Source organism: Anomalospiza imberbis, chromosome 1, assembly GCF_031753505.1.
Source record: "Anomalospiza imberbis isolate Cuckoo-Finch-1a 21T00152 chromosome 1, ASM3175350v1, whole genome shotgun sequence".
In the NCBI taxonomy this organism is placed as follows: Eukaryota; Metazoa; Chordata; class Aves; order Passeriformes; family Viduidae; genus Anomalospiza; species Anomalospiza imberbis.
Genome location: NC_089681.1, coordinates 108667852 through 108692301, shown reverse-complemented (window position 1 = coordinate 108692301; position 24450 = coordinate 108667852). Strand labels below are relative to the sequence as shown.

General features: G+C 37.7%; 1 protein-coding gene across 1 annotated transcript; it reads right to left on the bottom strand.

Moving 5' to 3' along the window:
* Positions 1-671: 671 nt before the first annotated feature.
* Positions 672-24397, bottom strand: NPHP3 (nephrocystin 3). Its single transcript, XM_068205147.1, has 27 exons — positions 23832-24397; positions 23109-23234; positions 22217-22367; positions 21302-21454; positions 19841-19974; positions 19431-19591; positions 17910-18057; positions 17311-17385; positions 16624-16803; positions 15179-15282; positions 14369-14483; positions 13166-13309; positions 12528-12625; positions 11939-12041; positions 11226-11308; positions 10066-10204; positions 9084-9248; positions 8511-8608; positions 7555-7677; positions 7038-7227; positions 6656-6897; positions 6181-6256; positions 4910-5037; positions 3397-3637; positions 2255-2380; positions 1822-1937; positions 672-1633 (listed from the first exon to the last, which is right to left on the bottom strand). The coding sequence occupies exons 1-27, from the start codon at positions 24183-24185 to the stop codon at positions 1453-1455; spliced, it is 3954 nt and encodes a 1317-aa protein (XP_068061248.1). The 5' UTR covers positions 24186-24397; the 3' UTR covers positions 672-1452.
* Between the last annotated feature and the right edge of the window lie 53 nt (positions 24398-24450).

Below are 24450 nucleotides of genomic sequence, written 5' to 3'. Positions count from 1 at the left end.
TTTGTTTATTGGGCAATCTTTTAGAAGTGTTCAGTTTTTACAGTGTCTCATGAACATTATTAAGATGTTGATATTCTGACAGTGTAATTAAATCTCCATTGAAACTGGTGACACTCTGCTTTGAGGTGGAGCTCTCCTACACAGAAGTTTTATCTGAAATATCACATATATAGAAATGACTTTTCCTTGTTGTCCATGAGGTACAATTCCATGGAAGCGGTCTCATAACCTTTCTTTGGGTTCACAGGGTAGGTACATGGATTCCTCACCCTCTTTGCTAAAGGACAATGGACGGTTGGGATCTGCTACTTTTTAGGGACCAATTTTTTATTTCAATTTTTTTCTTATTCCACAACCAACCCTGCAACTTATGAGGAAGTTGGAGAGAAGTTGTGCAATGGAGGAAGAGTAACAGTTCAGCAACAGTAACACTGAGGATCTAGAAAGTAACTTCTTATTTAAACTAGAAACAATAAGGGAAACTATTTAGGAGAGGAAGATGTACCACTGTTGACGTTAAAATCAGAATAGACATGACAAGCTAGACCAGATATCTGATAATTCTTTAGAGGAAAGAATTACAGTAGGTTGAGGTTTTGGAGGGGAGGAGGTTTGGGTATTTTCCTTTGGGGTTTTTTGCATGTGTATTTGTCTGTCTTTCCTTCTGCCTCTTTGATTAATATTTCTTTATCTGATGGCAAACTATTTTGCATCACTAGTTTTTCCTAGCTAATACAAACATTCTTATATTTTTAAGGGATTCAGTAAGATTAAACAGTGAAAGTATTGCTAAAGGTTTAAGAACAGGAAATTGGCCATAATCATCTTCATTCTGATTCCTCACTGGAAGTATTTTTATTGAACAGAGTGGAATCTTACAACAGCTTTAACTGTACATGATGATGATATATTTAGATACCCTAGTTTCCCAAGGAAACCACTTAATTTTGCTCAACTCCATTGAATTAAAGTTTGCTTAAACTGAAATAACCCTGCAGGTAAAATTTGAGGTTAAACAGTATTTTCAAAGTTTTTTTCAAAATTACCATTTCTTTATAAACAACTATAAAGGCTTGTAAAAAGGCAGGAAGGATTGATGATAAAAAAATACACAAATCCTCTAAGCCATGCTGTTACAACACAGAAATAAGAAATGCCTCTTAGAGTTTATACAAGTGGTTCAGCTTAATTTGTTATAGTTCTGGCACTTAGGCTAGGAGGCATCAAGTTTTTGCTATTAGCTACAACTTGAGCTAGTAACTAATGTGTGTACCCATGTACAATGAAAGAAGCTCACTTTGTACCATACAGTCTGCAAAATTAAGGCAGAATTCATGAAGACAGGCATCAGTCCCAAAACAGTACATAATCCTTAGAAAAATGGATTTGTCTTAGTAATTTTCTGTCTACTAATATCAATAGGGACTGCCTTTTTCTTGGAGCAGGTTTGTATCACCTTTGTCCATGTTCCAGCAAAGCGTTTGGTGATAATGCACTTTTTAAGCTGAACGTGTCTCCACTTGATGAGTGTCGGGAAGTTGCTTTTCCACCTATCAACAAAGTCTCTGCTTCTTTTATTTCCATAGCTCTCTTGTAAAGTTCAGCTGCCTTCTCAAAATCTCCCCTTTCATAGCTTTGGAAAAGAGCAAAACAAAGTTGAAACAAGCAAATAAAACAAGTTTCTCTATTTAAATTGAAATATACACCATACTATCAAAGTAGTGTACTTAAAAGTCTCTACTTTCCTAGAAAGTACACAAGCCCAGATGTTTTGCTTCATGCAGTAATTTGCATTTACAGGGTTGAAGCATTTAATCTTACCTTAGTACAGCCAAGTTTTTCAGCGTTTCCCCCACGCGAGGATGCATTTGGCCAAAGCTGTCTTCATAAATCTTCAGTGCACGTTCATAGAGAGGCAAAGCTTCAATCTGCTTTTTCTTTGGGTAGCAGAAAGTTTGTTACAGATGTGTATTTCTTTGATGCATATGTGTATTACATGGGCTTTTTTTTGCCAACATAGTATTGATGCATCCTAGACGCCGTATCATGTCTACCATTTACCGCAATTATCTTTTCCCTGCATACATTTTCTTTGCCAAATACGCTTTCAGTGTTTAAAATGGAACCCAAGAATTTGCAAATACTATAAGGAATTTCCCTTTTCAATACAATCAAGTTTCTTTTGTTTCATTTAGGTACAGGTCATAAAAAAGCCTAAGACAGGAAAAATAAATGTTAGGCATGAAAAACTTACCATCTGACAGTAAAGGACAGCCAGGTTTACCAGAGCAGTTGCTACACTTGGATGTTTTGGGCCAAATGACTTCTGTCGAATTTCAACTGCTAGCTCATACAGAGGAACAGCCTTGTCAAGTTTTCCCTAGAAATAACAAGGAAAAAAAAGATTCATTTCTCTGGTATCAAGATGGTAACGCAAAAACTATTTTAAACAAAAGCCTTAGAGAAGATCTAATTGTATCTAGAATAAGGGGATAACCTTTGCTAAATAATATGTATATTCTGCATAGATTATTTATCATGACTAATTATTAGAACTTAATTTTCTAAAATACTGGGCATGTTCAACTCCCAGTTAATGTGTTCCTCAGCTAGGTCTATTTCTTCCTTTCTTAATTTATTTTTTCCCCATGAGTGTCTCATTAAGAAGGCTGTAAAAAGAAGTTTCAGTTGTACTTTTTGTCAAAATAATTGTCTCCACCGACTTTTAATTTGCGCTCCTTCAAACTAGCAAAGAGGTTTTTGATGAAAATATTGAGTGGCTTTGCAGCTTCCAGCAGCATGAAAATTAGAAGCTGAAGTGAGCAGAAAATAACATGACCCAAAACCATTTAATACAGACAATAGCAGGTAAGAATTATTTCAAAAAAACGTGAGCAAATTTGATCTAAGAGATTATCTTCAAGGTCTTTTTTCTCTTTGAAGAACAGTAAAATGTGAAAATATAAAATAAATTCTTATAACCTACTGAACTTGATCTTGGTTCAACTGTTGGAAACAATATATCACTATTAAACGAATAATATCTAATGGTTAGAACAACCATCTACAAACACAAATATTCAGAACACATTTTCAAGTTATGAAATGCAGAAGTTTATACTCCTGTTAATTTTACTCCTCATAGTGCATTTTGCACAGCAGTAATGCTCATCTTTCACTGAGTCAACAGAAGCTGAAGGTGGCTCAGCCAGACAGTTTATTTGTAAACTGCTCTCTCCCTCATAATTCTAAAAGTTACCCTTAAACTGACTGTAAAGTTCAAGGTCATTGTGTAAAAAGAACTTTTCCTACCCCCTAAAACATGATTTTTTACATTAAGACAAAGACATTACAGTTAATTTAGGTGATCAGAAGAGGTAACAGGTGTGTGCTCACCGTCTTTTTGTACAGCACTGCCAGGTGTTTCACAGTGTAAGCCAAGGAGGGATGATCTGGAGCTAAGGCTCTCCTCCTGATGTCCAAAGCTTTCTCATAGAGCTCCTCAGCCTTGTCATAGTGCTTCTTCTCATTGTAGAGGGCTGCCAGGTTGTTCAGGGACTGCGCGCAGTCTGGGTGGTCGGATCCCAGGACTCGCTCACGCATTTCCAAGGAACGCTTCAGGAAAAGCTCTGCTGTCCTACGCAACATATTTGCCCATCAATATTTTAAAGCTGATAACATCTGTACAGGCTGAAATGCCTGTTTGAAACAACAAACTCAGCCTTGGAAACTCATAGTAGAATCTATTCAGAACTGACAAAGTAGAAAAGACTGTGTAATGTCACCACTGAAGCAAAGAGCATGTTTTATCTCACTGCAGTAGGGTATTTCTATTATATTTCTATTATAGGGTAACTGCTATTTCATTTCAACTTTACAGCAGCTCCTCTATCAAAACTACAGGTGATCCCCCCATAAGACTGATAGCATCCATTACTACTAGGCAGCTTCTCATCATGACATCCACACAAACCCTGTCATGCTATTCTCAAAAGGTCAGCTTAGTAAATCGGAAAAATCTATTTTAAGTTAGAGGAAATAAGACCATTTATACACAGAACTGTAGGTGCAATTCTCTTAGCTCTTAGACAAGTGTCAAAAGGTGTTCACTCTGCAAGGGCTGGACAATCATGTGTGACAAATAATTATTCATTAAGTGACATACCCTTCTGCCACTGATTTCATCTTAACTACATGAAGTCTTGGACTTGCTGGCTCAGAGTAGGGATATCCATTTTTAAAAATTCCTTAAACCTCCACTAGAAATTTTATACCTTTTCTCACCTATGAAATAGTGGAGATACAGCTACTCTTGAAGTAGGTTGTGTTTAACAGGATCTACATATGAATAATATGGCATATTAAACAACCTTGTATGAGATTAGATAAACTATTACTTCTCTATAATCAGTCATTTCATGAGGGTAAACTGATGAAAACTGCCCATGTCCAACAACTGTTAAAAATCAATTCCGTTATTCTGTATGTAGATCCTAAATAATTATATACTTCTGTAATTATCCAAAAGCTACAGGTGCCTTAAACATCAGGTACAGGAAGAACTGGAAGTAAAAATACTTCCAGAACTCACTCTTTGCTTTTTTGCTGGGCACTTCTGTTCTTCTCTGAAAAGGCAGAAGTTTGAGAGAAAACTGGAATTTACAACAAAGGCTAATTAACTGTGGAACATCAATTCTGAATGCAGGAAGTGCACTGACTTGGTAAATACCCACACCAACAGCACCAAGTAGAAAATAGGAGTGAATTTCACAGTGAACAAAAACCAGTAGAATGAACAAGGGACAAGTATTTGATCATTTGTCTGCATTTAGTGCTAGATCTCCCTGCTCTGCCTCCATTCAGACATCTGAGAACACTCCGTGGATGTGCCACAATCAGTACAACTCACTCAAGATTATTCTGCAGGTAGTAGAGAACTCCAAGCTCATTTAGGGTTCGAGCATTATCTGATGTATCCTTGCCTAACGTGAGCTCTTCCAGTTGCAGGGCTCTTTGACGCAGGAGAGCAAAGCCACACTACAGCAAAAAGAAGGAAATGTAAGCCAGTCACCAGTACTTTTGAAGTTTAACACTAAAGACAGAAAACCAAAAGACTTAGTTTGGTGCCAAAGTAGCACAATAATCCTCCTTAGTTCTATTCTTGAGCTACATGGCAAACACTTTCTTACAATGTATCAGCAAATTGCACCAAAAATGTGAAATTTTGGTGAAAATTTCCAGGCAATACAAGTTACTGTGCGGTCACACCTCTCTCCCTGTATCAGACATGCTAATTTGCTTAAACTCCACAGTTCAAAAAACCAGTTCAGATTGAATTCTAAGGCTTAGAACCTCAAAACTTAAAATCAATTTAACCTCCAATCCTAAACATCACATACAAATGAATATAAAATATTACTCAAGGCTTCACATCAATCTGTTTAAAATGGACAAACAAGTTAATGCTTACAAACAAAATAAATCAAAGTAAAAAGTGTACTCTGCTTATTTTTGATCTTTGTCTTGGTAGAAGTACTTTTGCAGAACTCATTACAGAAATAGACCAAATCTTCACGAACCAAATTCATTCTTATTTAATCACTGTGGAAACAGCAACATGTTTATGGGTTTTTACTACTTTCATTAGAGCTACAACATGAGCTCGGGAGTTATTAGCTGGACTCTTACAGTACAGGCATTACATGATAAACTCTTAGCTCAAAAATGACAAGAGAAACCCTGTAGCTAAAAAACAACACAGGAGAAGAAAACAGGGGAAAACTCTGAATGTCACCTAATACTTTTACTGGGATTTTCCACTGCAGTAAGCACTGCATTCACAAGTAGGATGACTGCCTCAACTATTCTGGAGATCACATTTTTCCATTGTGACTTTGACACACAATTGTATTGGCCGTAATTCTGCACCTCTGAAATGTATATATCCACTTCTTTCTTTTCTACTTCTTTCAACTCCATTCCAGTTGTACTGATACATCTCTACTTCCAGCAGAGTGGAAAGGACAGTTACCAAAGCTGGTGCTAAGGTACTTCACTACCTATGCCCACAATTATCAAAAACCCTGGAGCATTGTCAGCTCTGCTGACACAATTTATCATCTGTTTAGCACAATTGCAACATGTCCTGTACCTCTTTTTCAATATCAAGCACTGCCTTACCAGACTGCCTTTCTGCCTTGCTGCTTTTTGGCGTATTTTGAAGGACTTTTTTCTCAGTTGCTCAGCTTGTTCATATCTGAAAGTAGTTATATGGAGTGTGAGAAGAATGTCAAATGTAGTGTCAATAAGCATCCTGGAAAGATTCTAAGTTACTTAAGTGTACAGATTTGAAAATTTAAGATTCTTGAGAATAATTGCACTTTTTTTCAAATATGAAATTTACAAAATGATTAGGGACAGACAATGTTTTTCCTTTTTCTCTACAAGTTTTTTGTTAAACTAAGCACAAAAGTTGGCCCCTCCTATGTGACCTGCTACAAGAATAGAGAGGGGATGCTCATGGTTGCATTTGAACATATGAAACTCGAAAAAAAGAACCAAAGAAAAATTCTGGCTTCAGGACGAAAACTTTTGCTGTTCATTTTTTTTGTACTACCTCCACATAAAACAAAACCAGCAGTGTAATTAAGCTTACTTGTTCTGCTTTTGGTACAAGGTTGCAAGTGCATCAAGTTCACGGGCCACCCGAGGGTGTTCAGCTCCATAGGCGTTTTCAGAGATTTCCAATGCCTGTTTATACAGCTGTTCAGCATTTCCAAACTTCTTCCACTGAACATAGACTCCTGCCAGCTGGTGGAGTGACTGTGCCACCCTGGGGTGGTCTGGATCCAGCGCAGTCTCTCGAATCTCCAGAGAGCGCTGCAGAGGAGCTACAGCCTGTAATAGCCAAGGCCAGAGCATGAGGGCAGCAGGCAGCATCCTCTATGCTGCAATAACTTAACTACTGCCTTAGAAAGCACACTGAGCCCTGCTTCATTTGCCTTTTTGCTGTTACAACAATCTCTAAATGTACTTACCTGACTGAGAAGACCTAGGTCCTTAAGAAACCGTCCCAGGGTCTCAAAAAGATCAGCCAGGCAGATCATACTTTCCTCTCCCTCACTGCTTTTTTCATATTCTTTCAGAGAGTCAAAATACTCAGCAGCCATAGAGCTCTTATCTTTCCCAACCAGCTGCCAGTAACTCAGCAATTCTGCAAAATGTCCCCTGTTTTAACAAGGAAAAGAATCTTATCTCTGATACCCCTCTATTCAGACCGATGCTAGCTTAGAAAAAAAGGCCTACATGCACAAATGTTGTTATGCTACAGCATCTACAGAGACAATCCATGGAGACTAACACTATTCAACAGCAATAATTATTCCTTTACCAACCCCAGGGTGTAACAGAATAGAAAAAATACATTATTTATATGGAAACAGCATTTAGCACTTCAGCCTCTACAATTTATTTGAATCTGTCACTTTCTGATTTATATTGAAAAAAATAAAAATGAAATGTTTATAATGGCCAAAGCAGTTTCTACCTTTGTACCTTTTGTAAAGGTTTTGGGACACAAAGAGATTCAAAAGACACTTGTGTAGCTTTTGCTTATCTCCCTGCTGTTGAAAGAGCCAAGGAAGTTCATCTGCACTTCTCCAAGTCACTCGGTCTTGACTATTGAAAGAAAAATTAATGAAAATTAAAACTCCAACAGGCCTAACATTTTGTCAATTTGCTGTGAAAACCAGGCAAGCATAAAATTTCCACACCTGAATGTCTGAACAGATTACTGTAAGACCTATGTACTCCATTTTCTTATATGTTCATTTTAATTTCACTTCAGAAGGCACTGGAACCCCCAGGCACTCCACAGGAAGCTGCTTCTCCATCCCACTAGGGCTAATCTATGCCTGCCAGCAGGACTGCAGCCCTGCAGGAGACCATTGTCCCTTTGTACCTTCTTTGTCTGGCACACTGTGGCCCTCTTGGCTTCCTGCTATCCAACAGTAGATGCTTGGAGGAGCAATAAACAGCAGCCCACACCTGGGACTCAGGTAACTCAGTATGTAAATGCAAATCAGTTTTCAAGCTGGATATGAACTTGTAGATGTTCAGCTGTCCTACCAGATCTCCTCTTATCTATGTGCTAATTGCTTGCTCAACACAAGTGGTTTTCTGCTTCAAGTCCCAAGCAAACTCAAATTTCCTAGCATTTACTGGGAGTTAAAAATCCATGGGGGGTTGGGGACCACAAAATAATTCATATGGTATGAATTCATGCCCTACATTTCCCCATGATCACTTTATCATATGCCCATTCCCCTTCACAGACCTCATTCTTTTCCAAGACTAAAAAGCTATCAATAAGTAAACTTTTACTTTGACAATTTTACATAGTTATTTTGCCATAATAATTTACTAAACTCAAAGAAAACATATGAAGAAACCAAAATATCTATGAGGCATGAAATCTGCAATTTAGCACTTCTTGAAGAATTCTGACCTACCTTAACTGCATGGTGAAATATTCCACTAGTCTTTGTCTATAGGCAGAAATAACATTTTCACCTGCTTCCATATACTCTAGTTTTACCATCTCCCAAGCCTGAAAGGAAGTATAATTAAAAGAAAGAGAATGCATTTAATTTGTTTAGTGCTGATGATACACAGGGTGATGAAACACATTTCATGCTGTAGAACTAAAAATCTTTCAATGACAAAGGCACTACAAACAAATTGTCTTACATTAGACCTCAGCTCTGGTTATTCAAGCAATATTCCTTTCTCTTTCAATTCTTGATTTTTTATGAAGCTAATGTTTTCTAGGATACATGCAGTTCACAATTAATAGATTAGAAATTTACAAAGGCTTGAAAGGCCAGATTTTCACCAATACTGGTTTATCACGGCTCTGGTAGTTTTCAAGATGTTTCTAAATCTGACCAGATGTTAAGGAGAATGGATGAGCAAACATGCATTTCAAGGCCTAAGTAGCTAACAACAGAACTTATCTAAAAAAACAGGGCTTGGAGTCAGAGGTTGGAGCTTCACTTGCATATGTTTAGAATTACAAACTTTACCTGGAGGTGCTGGAACTTCAGCAAACCACAGCCATATGTCAGCAGACACATTTTGTGCAGGCTATGAAGGAGTGAGGCCAGCACTGCAGAAGTCAGCTCAGGATAAAGCTCCATCAGCTCTGACTCACTCACCCCATTGTGGCTGACACCAATGACACACAATATCTGCATGAAATAGAAAACAAGATTTCATACAGTTAGCAATATTTCCTGTAGAGCTTAGTTACACTGAAATCTCAAGAAAAATACTGTTTATCACTGTGATAATTTTAGAGTCAAAAATTTTATAGCCAAACCCCTGCCTATACATACCCTTTCCCTCTACTCAAAGAAGAGACCTCAGTGTTAATGGTTTAATATTCTAATAGAGAAAGAACCAAATGGGACACTCTGGGGCAAAAAAAAAAGGCTCCTCAGACTTTCCTCTAAAACAACGGGAGAGAGTAACTCCATTATCATGAGGAACTTTCATCTAAGTAAAATATGCTACGGGTCTTTATGCAGCCAGAACCAAAGAAGTAGCAAATAACAGTAATGTGTCCTAATTAAAAAAATGTTTTGCACAAGAGGGAATTCTGCAAAGGTAGGAAGAGGAGTCAGAAATGTAATAAGCAATGCCTGTATTCACAAGCCACCATGTTTTGATGCATTTACTATGCTCAATGTAATTAATCACTAGATCATGGTAGTGATCAGCAAGGAAGTGCTAATTCTGTATCACATCATAGTGAAAAAATCCTGCTTTATCCTGTGAGACAACAGCTCACTTGATATTTAACACAAAGCAGTCATACATTCTATAGTTATGCAACAGATGTAATTACATTAATTAAATTGTCCCTTCTATACTAATAATATACAATAATTTCTGAATCATACATATGAACTAAGATAAATTTGTATTTACTTGTAAGTTAAGAAAAACTCTTTACAGGGAAGAGTATTCATTACCTGTAGAAACAGTGATGAATTCTCTGCTTACCTCTCTCAAAAGATCTTTCTCTTTATCACTCTGCAATGATTCCTGAATTGATCTCAGAACAAGCCTGTACAGTGACACTGTGTCTTGACACTGGCAACACTGCTGAAGAATCTCATCAATATTTCCTGTATTTCCAACACTGAGCAGAAGGACAAAAAAGGTAAGGTTTAGCATATTAAATTTGGCTGAGTAAGACTGATTTGAAACTACAGAAGAGCTCTATCTCAAATATTCTCTGGATTCCTACTGGGTTCAAAAGGTGCACAGCACCTGGTGAGATTTAAACAAAGAAGAGGTGAGTTCTTGCAAGCCAATTTCTGTCGTATTGTCTGATTTATCTGAATAGCTGCAACAGTTTTATTAAAAAATCTAGGCTGCAGTGTTCTTTTCTTCAGCAGGAGTACAAGTAAGAACATCAGGATGGATAAAGATAAAACTACATGCTGCTATTTCATTTAATGCATTTACAAAGCATGTTTTCAGGAGCAATTAAGTCTTCTAGAACATAAAATGGGAATAAAAATAATGAAATCAGTCACCCGGAGTAAATTACCAATGAGTGTGTCATCTTCTGGGAGTCTCTTAACTAAAAATGCATCTTTCTCAACAAGATGAAGTCTAGGTTAATAAGAAGCCAATGCACTTATTAGGTATTGTCTTGCACAACAGGGAAGATTAATTTTCTCCACAGTAGAATTACAAGGCTAAGGACCATATGAAGGAAGTTAAACTAAACAGTTGTTGAACTTCTTTATAGCCTTAAAAATCTATGGGGCGAACTTTCTAGTACATCAGTAAATACAACACACCTGAATTTAACTGTTTAACAACACAATACCAACATTCTCCAAATACCTTTAAAAACCACTGAAGCAACTGACACACCCATAAAGAAGAACAAATTAAAATAAAATAGAAATAGAAGACCTGAAAACAAATAGATACAACTACTTGGATTCACTAAGTATCAAACTGGTGACTGCACACTCTTTGATTTCTGTTCCTGTTGCATTCAGAGTCAGTGAAGAGCAAAACTTCTCCATCATTTTTTCTTAACAAGATTCATTCTGTGTTAAATGAAAGCATTTCAAAAGGCTAACCTACTTGAAGTCTTCTAATCTAGAGATGACCATAGTAATTTCCAAAACACCTCAACTTACCAAGCAATGGTTTTGCCCAAGAGAGTGACATACAAAGCATTGCAAGTTGTGGCGGAACGACAATGTCTCTCAAGCTTCTTCTCCTATAACATTTTAAATAATCATCTGTGAACTGAGATGAAACTAACCATACAAATAAAACACTCACTGTTTGAGAAGAAAACAAAAGTTCTAGATATTCTTTTATCCGCAACATCTTAAGATTATAACATAGCAAGTGCTACACAAAACACTGCACACATTTCCAGCTATAGGAGCATGAGTAAAAGTAGTACACAAAATACTGCACTCATTTCCAGCTATAGGAGCATATGAGTGAAAAGTCTCATTTGAATTTAAGATGAAGAGTTAGGGTGTAACATTATATCTCAACATGAAGGTTACCTTACAGAATCAGTCTCAAGGGCAAAGCTAAAATACTGTTTTTTCCAATCTGTCAATGATTGTTACAGTATTATGCAAAAATAATTAATTAAAACGTAATTTTTCTGTTAAAAATTTATTTCTGTTAAAAATTTATGTTGTTTCATCTGTGTTTCAGGGCTATGAGCCATGGGGTAAAAATACTCAAACTTCATGCTATCTTGAGCAATTATATTTAGTTAGTTAAATATAATTCTTTACTCTGGCAGCTGGGCTTATTTAATCTTTCCATGTTTTCATTAAAAGTTATACTAGAGTAAGGTATTTTAGAAAAACTGCAACAGACATACCTGTTCTTTAGTCAATTTAACATTTGCAGAGTTACATTCTGCACTAATGAGAGATTTAACATCTTTGGAATTCAGTGGATCAAGATGAAGAGTGGGCCATAACCTTTGGTAAGAGAAAACAAAGTCATATTTGAACCTTATTAAACAGCACAAAAAAGTGAAAAAAAGACATCAGAGTTCCAGGGCTTTTTAAAGATTTATATCAAAGCAGTAATTGAAGCTGTTCCCTGCTACTATGAAATTCTAGTCATCTGAAGTAGAATTTACACTTTTAGCCTTATCCTGAATCTACATCATGGTATTGCAGTTCTTGATGTGCATCTGACTGCATTTAATGTCATTTTTCATACAGTCATGTGGATAGATCCCTCACAGTAAAAAAAAAAATATAAAATCTGGTTTTCCAACTGCGAAAATCTGTCATTGCAGCTAAAAAGGAGAAGCTTTCATTTTCCTCATAGATTGCAAAATCTTATCCTATTAAATCTCCACATCTTGACAAATCTGTCTGCTCTTTAGTGAGTAACTGCAATTTAAAATAATAATTCTAAGCCAGGATACTTTGACACATCACAGAAATACAACATACCTCCACGCCTGTGGACACGTTTCTACATTCACTGATACAATCACTCTCACGTTCACTGGCAGTGGATCTATCAACCACTTCATGTGCTTCTCAGCTTGCTTAAAAACAAATTTTCATTTCTTAACACAGAGGTTGTTCAAAACAATGACAGAAGTTGCTATGTTTCATTAACTGTGCAATCCAATGAAAAGAGTCTTAAATTCTCCAGTTTCCTTTAAAATCTTTCATGATCTGGTCCTCTAGACAGTACTAAATGACCCACTTATGTGTATCATCTCAACTGTACACTAAATAAAATAGATAGAATGCAATTGTTGAAATGTTCACCTCATAAAAACCAGGCTATTTACATGCCCAATAAGTCAGCTCACAACCTTGAATCTTTGGATAAGTAATGTAACCAGACTGCTCAAAAATTAAGGTTTAAAGATAAAATTTAGAAGAAAAATACCAAAACACCCCTAAAAAAAATTATCTACAAAAATAACTCAACTGCACTTTTTCCAAAACTATTTTCTCTATGTTGTCTTCAGAGCAAAGCAAACACTAATATTTTTGTTACATAGCTATGACTGAACCTATTACAATAGTCAAGATTCCTGATAGACTGACAAATGGCAAAGATTTTGAAAACATACCTGTATTTGGTCAATAGAGTCAATAATAATAATAATGCTGCCTTGATGGCGTACAGAAAGTTTTTCCAGCCAACGGGGAAACTCTTCCAGAAGTTTAGCTGGATCGAAAGTCAGAGGTGATACTAACCAAGAGTGTTGCATAAGCTGCAGAATTATAAACAGGTACAAGAAATTTTTCTTTAAAAATCAGCTAGGATAGTTGAAAGAAGTCCTAGAAGACACAAAAGGAAAAAAAAAAGCAGTTCTCCCCCCCAACTCACCCTCTCCCCCAAGAAAACTCTATGTGATTCGGGGGCAACTTTTCTAGTCAGGCTCACACAGAATTCTTTTCTTCTAGTATATGCAGAAAGATGGCATATGCAGAACAAGGAATATTTCTTGAACTCAGTGTGTAAATTCTAGAGAGATAACCTTTACACAACAGACAAGAAATATGAAGACTTAAAGGACTTTAAATTGCACAGATTAAACAGGCAAACATCTAAGATAGATGGGAAAACTGCATGGATAGCAGAACTGAATTCATTTTTCTACAGGTGTTAGTACTGTAAGGCCCTTAGTGCCACTCTTGTGATGGAAAAAGCAAGTTCAGACCCTGGCACAAAAATGATCCTTCTTCTTCCCCATGTACTCAGCACACAATTAAAAATAAATCAATATAGGAGAGAGCCTAGTCTAGGAACAAGATGGTGCCAAGTGGCCAATACAGCCTCGGGTTTCTAACCACATGGACACAAGACGTACGACCTGCCTCTCTCATTGGCCAGATGGAAGGGTATTTTGGAAGGAGTATAATTATATGGTTTTATAAGTCATCAGTATAGGTCACTGAAAACATAACTGCTAATGCTGATCTATTATGAATATCCCAGAGATGCTATTTAGTTGAGCTACATTAAGTGTACAGGATCAGATTCCCCTCATTCTATAATGCCTTATATTTTGTAGACTCACAGAAGAGTTTGGATTGGAAGGAGCTTTAAAAGTCCACCTGGTCAAACTCCCTGCAATGAACATGGGCATCTTCAATCAGACCAGGTTTCCCAGAGCCCTGACTGATCTGAACCTGAATATTTTTCTACTACATTTGTATTACTTTTCACTGATGCTGAAAAATTTGTAGAAAATGTTATCTTTGCACACACAAACACACACAGAGACACACAACGAAAGATGCAATTCAGGGCATGTATTCAGCATTACCTTCAGAGTAAGGCGCTTAATTATCAGTGCAGATTCTGAACTGGTAGACATGGGCCTCCCAACAAAGTGGTAAAGAATTAGAGTGTTTGGTGAATGCTTCTGCTGTAATTGAATCCTAATGAAAGAAGAGAAATAAAAAATAAGTCTCATCAGACTACAGACTGTAATTTTGCAAAGAGATGTCCAACAAAAAGCATAATTTTTGCCAAAAGAGATAGAGTATCTTAGCTACACATGTTCCATGTTTATCTTACAAAACAGGATAGACATTTCCTGAGCTATAATTGAACTTCTAATGTCAGATTCCATTTTTACTCTCACCATTCCTGATAGCAAGTAGCAAGTGTCCTTCCTGGTACTGAACAGTCATGTGCCACTAAGCTTTTAAAAAGCAGTGACACCATCAATTTATTTTTATGATAGCAAATTTTGTCATAGTGTACAAGTGACAATAAAATTCGATGGTCTATGATAAATTATGAGGATTCTTTCTTTATTTCAGACTCTTCTTGTGTATCACAGAAGGACAATACTATTGAGCTATCAAAACCACATTGTAATAATGTGCAAAGACAGATATGTAAGTGATGCCTTATCATAAGGTGCTGCAGCTGGCATCAGGGAGCTGTTAAAGGCAGTCCAGATGAAATTAGCAACTCAAATACCTCAAATCTTTCCAGAATGCTTAAATAACATCAGCACTTTGTAAATGTCCCCATTTTACCTCTTATTACTGACACAATGTTTGAAATGTAATGGAAACTTTTTTCTTAAATTTCATTCATATAAAGAAAAATAAATTTAAACTACCATTTTGACAGAAGGAGAGATTTCCCAGAGCCTGGTCCTCCTGATACAAGCAGTGGTGGAATTGGTGCTGGTGCTGCTACTAGGTCATTCAGACGTTCAAAATACTATAAAAAGAAGCAAATAGTCCAGTGTTTAAGGAAGAAATATAGTGCCTGGTATTGTAAACCATTTCGATTCAAAATGCATGTACCAGTTTATTAAGGTAAAGGAGCAACTACTGAAATGCAATACAAGTATAAATAGATGTTGCAAGGAAACACTTAAACAACAGAATTTATTCTCCCTTGTTAAAAAAGTGTAAAATTAATTAACACTTTATTCAAAACTCTATTTAAAATGGAATCCTCAGTGTTAATACACTGAATTAGTGTTATTATAGTAAAGCAACAGTGTTCTGTTTTTGTTCAGGCTTCCTTGCCCTCCCTTTCCCCAGACTACCACTGTACTAGATATGGTTGCCAGGAAAAAGCTGGCATCTGCCATGAATGACTATTTTGAGCACACAAAAGCTTAAAAAAGAAGGCTTTCTTACAGCATATGAATGTCCAAAAATATTGCAGCAGATGACAAAATGAACCAAAGCAAAACACCCTTCACCTGCTTGGGAGAAATATGTCTTCAAAGTAAGAGGTGCATTTAGATATACATTGGTATTTTTTCTTTAATGTTCTGTTATTCTATTGCTTTAGAATGTAGTAAAGATGGTACAATCCTCCAAACCATTACCAATATAGAAGTGGTGAAGTAAAAGAATATATTGTGCTAGTAAAATAGGGGTACTAAGAATTTAAATGCATGCTTATGTTACATTGCCAAAATAAACTACTACACCACATTCTGTGATGACTTTAACATTTATCTTCCTACATTCATTATATCTTCCCAACATGTAACTATTCCTGATACTCACAACTTGAAAAGTTTAAAAAATTATTTCCAGTAATGAGTAAGTACTGAGGTATTCAGCAGCTTTCCTCTATAAAGTTTCCTTTGTTCTTCTTTTATGGCTGTATGATGAGATGAAATCTTTTCATTAGCTATCTCCTAAAGACCTAACTCCAGGTGTCAAGAAAGAGACTGGATTTCCTCAGGGAAAAATAAAAGAGAAATTAAAAAAATAGACGAAGAAAAAATAGATAGAGTGTTTCCTATTGATGACCAACGTCTAAGAGGATGCTCTGCTTCTGGCACACTGTTATAGTGCTTTTCTCCAGTGCAGGCACAACTACTTCTTCATCAATGTCATTCAACAACAGACCAACTGGCATCTCTCCCAGAAAAGAAATATGCCATCTATATCAGACATATGGCTTCTTCCAGCATAAGGAGTGATAGCCTTAAGGATGTTCTCAGATGCAACTTCTGTAGGAATGCATCTTGCCGAACAAGGGATGAAAGTGAGTGATTACTTTCTCTTCATCCATATACCTTAACAATGTACTCACTTTCTCAAATCCCAGCTCACATGTTGAATTAGAGGCCTGCTGAAAAGCTTCCATCTGTTCTTGTTCATCGTGTGCATCCCACAATACATCACCAAAAACTTCTTCTTCGGGAGCAGTGGAGTCTTCCTTATTACCCAAATCCTTGCCTTCTAGGTCTGTCATTTCACACCCCAATATATCCTAAGTAAAAAGAAATTACATGGAGAAAAGTGCAACTATATGGCAAGCCCATTTGCTGTTAGTCTCTGTAGGAGCATGGCTCTACTTACACCAACATGCTAATTTCCTTGCAGGGTAGCAGAGAGCATAAATAAATAAGCAATTAAATGAAACTAAGTTAACTCTGAATGCACAAGTTTCAAAACATTGATTTTAAATATCTCACAGTAGGAACAACTCACCATAAGGAGAGGACATATCTATGATATGGATAAAGAGAAATTAAAAGATAAGTTAGACCCATAAATAGAACCCTTTCCCATGGTCCAGTGCTTCTGTCCATAAAAACACTGCTCAGTTTGGGGTTTTATTTTCCACTTGCACATTTCCTTGCTTGCCAGATATTAACAATAAAACAGAGAGATACTTTGAATCACACCTAAGTACCACATAGTAATCACACTGACATAATTTAAAATCATAAATCAGCATAGGCATAAAAAAGCTAAAATGCATGATGTACTTTACCTGTTTAATTATTTTTTCCACACAATTATAGATTTCATATGCTCCTTCCTCCATACCTCCAGCATGGTGAATCATCTGAAAAAGTAAATGGAAAAGCATGACACAACTCTGAATCCAACTGAGAACAACATTTAGGACTTCTAACAAAAACATTCTGGAACACATTTAAATTCCATTCTGTTGTCTTCCTTAGGTAAGATGCACTTTGCCTAAGAACTTTAAAAGTTGGGCATCTAGTTTCAGCTGTTCTCAACTGTTGTCTCTGTAGAGAAAAATAGATCATAACTGATCAATTTTTAGGCAGCAGGAATCTCTCTAGAGGTATACTTCATTCTCTTTCGTGGCTACAGAGGGACTTTGCCATTTGAATGTCTAAATACAGGTAAGAAATTCTAAGCTTAGAGCATAGCCTTTTTTTCAGTGAAAATACAAGCTTTTTTCCTGCCCTGTTAACAAAAATTTCATAACATTCATAAATTTCAGCTTCATTGATCTGCTCAGAGAGTGAGCAGCCAGAGCAATGAGTGCAATGCAATTTCTTCTAAAATCTGGGACTATTAGCATGTAGTGTTGTTTATAGCAATTTTTAAGTGCCATACCTTTGCTTTGTTCATGCAAGAAATTTGCTCAATTAACTGTTGCACTGAGACTGAACTGACTTTGCCATCCTCCCTTCTGTGGTAAATTAACCGGGGCTTTTCTTCTGGATTTCTCAAGAAGGCTTCTTCACAGTCCTCCAACAAACAACTAGATTGGAAATCAGCATTCTTGTGCTATATTACACTGCTGTAGTAAACAGTTCAATCAACACAAGCTCTGAAGATGGGTTTCACTGCAAAATCTAATTCAAAAGTCATATCTATTTATAGCAAAAAGCAATCAAATACTTCAACAGAGAATTTGAGAAAAAATTATGCTACTTGTACCAAAACCTGCAAAACCATGTGTTAATTTTTATGATTATTGATTTGTAAATTTAAAGCTGTTTTGCCTGTCATACCAATATGCAGAGTGAAAGGTAATTGCCTTGCACGGAATGAACATGGTTTCACATACGATTAATAAGCACCATATAAATGCTTTGCTATCAGTTATCTGAAGGTTCTGTTCTATTTTTGATCTTTTTAGGAAGAGTCCTTTAGTATTTGTCAGATGTTTTGAGTGACAGTCTTTCAATTTATAGTATGTAAAAAGGAGAATGTGACACCTCCAAATTCAAAAGCACTTTGCATTTATATATGTGAATGATATCCGTGGATATTTATATACCACTTGGGGATGCTGACAATAGCAGACAGGATTGCTCAAATATTACAAAATATCCTTACACAAGCACTACAATTTTCATCAGTTATTGTCAGAGAAATTCTCTAAATTAATATTTCTGGGGTTTTTTCCCTGCATATTTTGTTCTTACACATTTATGTATGCTCCACATACATAAAGCTGGGTTATTTGGCAACATCATATAATGCATAACAGTAAAATTCCTAACACAATTCAAAAGTATCCCTCCTTTGGTGTATTTTCTTTAGTGAATCATGCTTCTTCTCCTAGAAGGTTAAGAAATTACTCACTGAACAAACAGACCACATTCCATCACTATTTGTCATGAAACATCATGACTTCAGTAAATCAAAACTGTCAAAAGATAGCATAAGGAAACACACAGGAGAGCCATGAAATTAGTCTGAAAGACAACCAAGACCAGGAACTAATATGTGATAGAATAAACCCCAAATACTATGGACAGGTGTAAGGCTAGATAAGCAAATGAAAAACACTGAGGACATTGACATCAGCCACTTTGAATTCCTAAGACATAGCCAGATGCACAACAGAGAGCTGCTCTTGGAAACCAAACATTTCTCTATGTTACTAAGACATTGTTCAAGCTGTATTTTAAGAGAATTTGTAGCTACAAGAAAAAGAAAATGGTACAAAGCTGATATATTCTTTTAAGTGTCTGCACTAGCAAACCTAAAGTTTGAAGTAGTATCACTTTGAAGTTACTAGCTTAGGAGACGTACTGAGCAAAGCATCCCATACATTTTAATAAGCTATGCAGTCTGCATAAATTACAAGTTGCCATTTGTTTCACCAGCCTGGAAAATACTCACCTTGGCAAAGTTAAATGCAGGAGCAAAATGACTAATGAACTTTTTTCAATTTCCCATTTTCTTACATCCTGAAGAGGCCTTTCATTCTCTGTTGAAAAATTAACAACTTGAAAGAAGTATCCCATTGTTTCACAGACTCTCTGAAGTTTTGGGGAGTAGTTCTGAAAGCAAATGTGAGCAACAGTGTTTTATTACTAACCATGTATAGCACTAAGGATCTACTAAACAAATTTCAGTTTCTTTTATCTAAGCAGTTTGTTCCCCTGAAGCCCCTGACAATACTTTCACTGATTTCACTGAAATCAGACTACACTGACTAAGGCTTTCAAGAAGTATTAGACAAATTTCTGAACCAGCATCACATTGGAAACAAGACAGCAATAAGCAAGCACAGGTTTGGGGGTACTCACTCTAATGAAGATGGTCACTTCTGGCTGAGTCTCATCAGTACTGATAATATAACATCTTACTGTGTTACTCCACAGAGAGTGGGAAAACAGAGGAGTAACCTGCAATAAACTGGCAACAGCAGCATCCCAATCATCTGCCAATGGAAAAAGCCCCAAAATTAAGTCTTAGACATCTTCACATGTCATCACACCACATAACAGTTAAGTTATCACCTCTTAACATCACAAATACTACATTTTATTTAAAATAGTAGTAGTGTTTTTACTCAATTATTTAAATTTTACAAATTTTCAGAACTCATACATTTGATAATGTCACACAATTTGATAATGTGGCAAAATAAAAGTGTTAAATATATTATCATCACAATGATATTTCCTTTAAAAAGGATTGATTAAATGTTTCCACAAAATCAAGCTGATAGTTGTAAAATAAGTACCAATATGCAGGAGTAATAAATTCAGTCATAACCAAACTTTTTTTTTTCCTTCAGATCTACATGTATTTCAATTAGACCATGTGAATAAATGACAGCAAAGAACTGTGGGAACTTCCTCTTCTGGAGAAAAAAATCCATTGCTTTCTGTAGCATTGTATGTTTACTCCCTACAGAAGCAATGAGTTTTAAAACTTTCTTAGATTCTTCATTTTGTGACTGGTCATTCTTTCAAGATAGGAACAGGTTCTCTTCTCAGGACCACATAGGCTGATGAAAGGTTTAGTGTAGGAAGCTGGAGCCATCACAGGGAAGACCCACCCCTCCCACTTTGCAGGCACAGACTTCTGAATCAGACAGAGCCTGAAGGATTGAACTAAAAAGGGAAAAACTGCCAGCAAAGTCAACTATATGCAGGAGAGGTTCCAGAGCCAGGACAACAGTGAAGGAAACAAGAGTATCAGAAGCCAAATTACAAGAGGCCACTTGGGAAACAAAGTTCAAAAGCAGTAATTATTGACAAGAAAATATCAAGCACTGATTTACATAACAACTGTACATCCTGCTCTTACAATCAGATTTCCATAAGTGGCCTCCTAGGCAGAGTCAAAGTCCATGCAAAATCAATTAACAAAACAGGAGTATAATTTATTCTAATACAAATGTGATATTCATACTCAGGAAGCAGAGAATCTGAATACAAATGGAAAAACAGAAAACCAGCAGATATTGAAAGAAGGAGCCACTATCTTCCATTGCCAACATAAGGAACATACTCACACCAAAGCACTGGTAACTGCTGTTTGCTAAAATCATTGCTGCACATACCATAGTCATCACATATATTAAATATAACTTAGCTACATTTCCTTTTATTTTTACAAAGAATTCCAAATAATCCTTTAGCTAAATAACCCAAGAATGGACAGAAAAGGATCTAAGAAGGAACAGAGTTACTTAAGTGCAGTTGAAAAAAATTCCACAGACACCTACAATCCCAGCAAGACAAATTACCATTACTTACCTCTGTTTATATTTGCAAATGGTCCCTCGACATCTATGGAGCTGTGAGCAAATTCAGGCCCTCTGAAAGACTGCTGAAGTTGCATCATACTACCCATGGATGGCTCACTTCCCAACACTCCTCCATTCCAGTATTCAGATTGTGCCCCTGTAGCTAAAAATTGGAAAACAAACAAAAAACCCTCTTCATCGTCACTACACAAATTAAACTGCCAGTGCTAAATACTCCAGCCACATGCCATTGACCATAATTTTTTTTTCCTTCAGCAGATTTCCTCACACCTTTGTGTGCTGAAGCTCTAAATGGCTGCTTGTCCAAAGTTAATGAGAATCCATGACACCAAAGGTTGAGGGTATTTCCTAATATTTGCTATTACATAGATTGCTCATATACCCATCCGAATAATTTCCATGTTATTGAATTCCTCATACAGCATATATAAGGTTTTGTACCTACTTGCTGTTTATTAAAGATCTAATTCTGCTATTCTGGAACACACAGCAGCTGACACTGGCATATATCATCATCCAAGGTGTCTAAGATTCCCCCTAGTTTCAGGTGTGATTTTTGGATATGCTGGAGAATATTCACTCAGATATAGAATTAGAAAATTCAGAAAAGACTAGAAAACTCAGTACAGTTCATGGAACAACTATTAAAAAGTGTTCAAGTAACTGTGTCTAGACAGTACTCTGTCTTCATTTATTCTTTTTTAACACTAGAAATGTGAGGTTCCCACAATCTAAACCAAGTTTGCAAGGTTTGTTGCTTTTACCCTTCAAACTACTTTAAGTTGCTTTTCATCTGGATTAATAAAACTTTTTTGTCCAAACAACATAAATATCTATCTTCTGCTTTACTATTTGGAGACTTCAGTCATGGTCCAACATAAAGTGTTGGGGATTAAATTCTCACCTGTAACATCTGTACAATTATCATCAGAATCAGACTCTTCAGGATCAAACACTTGGATTCCCTGGGCCTGCAGTCTCTGGAGTTTTGCTTCTAGCTCTCGTTTGGCCCTCAGTAAGTCCTGAATCTCATTTTCCTTAGTTTCTCTAAAAATCTATCAGCACGAAGGAAAAAAAAAATCAGTATCTATTCCTGAGTTAATGTTATCTACTTTCAATAGGAAAAGTAATTCATTTACCAGATAAAGGTGTGAAAATGTGAATCTGAAGCCATCATGAATCAGAAATGAGCAGGAAACCATAGTTTAAAATTTTATCATTATGAACCTTAGCATACCATTCTTAAAGAAGCCTGCATTAGCACGTTCATTAAAAATTAAAACAACTCTTTTTACATTTTAAACTTTATTGTCTTCTAAAATTGCTACATGTAACAATTCTTTCAAAGGTTCCCTTTTATTCTTCCATGTATTTATTTACAATTACATATGATCTTGAATTTACATTTTATTGTGGCAGAAATTTAAATTTCTTGTGACAGAAATTTATCAAGCATATCCAGCTGTCCTGTTTGTAACTTATTACCATCATGTGGGAAAGAAAACATGAATCATTTTAAATTCAAAGAAACGAAGTAGTCTTCAAGTCTCTTCTAGTATTTATTTTCTTAAATAAGGTCAGAATCAATCCTGTTTTTATATATCTGACAAACATGAACTACATGTAGCTACAGACAACTAAAATGAAGGACATAAAGAATCTTGAAAATAGTGAAAAACTAGGACCTACTGCCCTGCTTTGTGTAGCTACTGGAGTAGGGTTCATTTGAGGAATGTGAACAAGTGACATCCACGTTTTTTGGTCATTTTCCCAGGAATAGAAATGTCAAACCATACCTTGAATTGCCTTTTGACCTTGTCTCGATCATGTTCAAAAGTAGCAGCTCTCTCCATGGCTTGGTACTTAGCTTCTAATGCACTTTCTTTCTCTCTAAGTATTTTCTGGTATGTTTTCTGAAGTGCCTGAAAACATTTAGCATTTCATTTTTTTCAGTTTTATTCCCAATAAGAGGTTTTAGATTACTTTTCAGGTGTGACTACAGTATTATCTCAGCACCCTATCTCTCCTTACTGTAGGGCAGCCAGAATCAGAGAATATTCTGAGTTGCAAAGGAACCACAAGGGCCATCGAGTCCAACTCCTGGTCCAGCACAGGACAGTCACACCACCTGCCCGACAGCACTGTCGAAACACTTCTTGAACTCCGTCAGGCTTGTGCTGTGACCACTTCCACTAGGGACTGTGTTCCAGTGCTCAGCCACCCTCTGGGTGAGGAACCTTTTTTAATATCCTGCCTAAGCCTCCCCTGGCACAACTTCAGGCCGTTCCCTGTCTCAGGTCGCCACAGCCGCGCCGGGCGCGGTCCCCATCCCCAGAAGAGCACTTTGACGGCATCCCGGTGGCTCAGCAGCAGAGCACCGGGACACCACTTCCCCAGCACCCTGCCCTCCCTCGCACCCGTCACCTCCCTGCCGTAGCTTTCCCCAGGAAGCGGGACGAGTCCTTGGCAGCGTCAGCCTCGCTGCTCAGTGCCCTCACCCGCGGGGCAGCGGGCGCTACCTGCAGCTCGGCGCGCAGCCGCTTGTTCTCCCTGTCCAGCTTGGCCTCCTTCTTCACCATGGAGGCCACCTCGTTGTTCTTGCTGACGCGGAAGATCTCGTACTCCTTCCTCAGGCGCTCGTACTCGGCCACGCACTCCAGCTCCTGCACCGAGGCCGTCGACTTGAAGCTGGCCCCGATGAGGCCGCCGGGCCGGGAGCCGCCGACGCGCCGCAGGGACCCGCGCAGCAGCCGCGCCTTGGGCTTCACCTCCACCGGGATCTCGCAGGCCTCGCCGCCGCCGCCGCCGTACGTGTCCTCGATCACCTCCCCGACCGCGCCCGCCGGGCTCACCAGGGACGACGCCGTGCCCATGGTCCCGCGTCCGCCCGGGCGACGCTCTAACACCGAGCCCGGGGCTCGGTGCCCCCAGGGGCACCTGGCGGCGGGGCCGTGCCCGGCGCGGAGCCTTGCCGGCGGCGGCTGCGGGCCATGGTCCGCTCCTCGCGGCCGCCGGACGAGGAAGGGAGAGCGGGAGGAAGCTGCCCCCCGGGCCGCCTCCCTCCCTCCCTCTCTCGGCCGCTCCCGCCCCGTCCCGTCCCGCGGCGGCTCCGGGCTCGGGAATGCTGCTGGGGCAGTC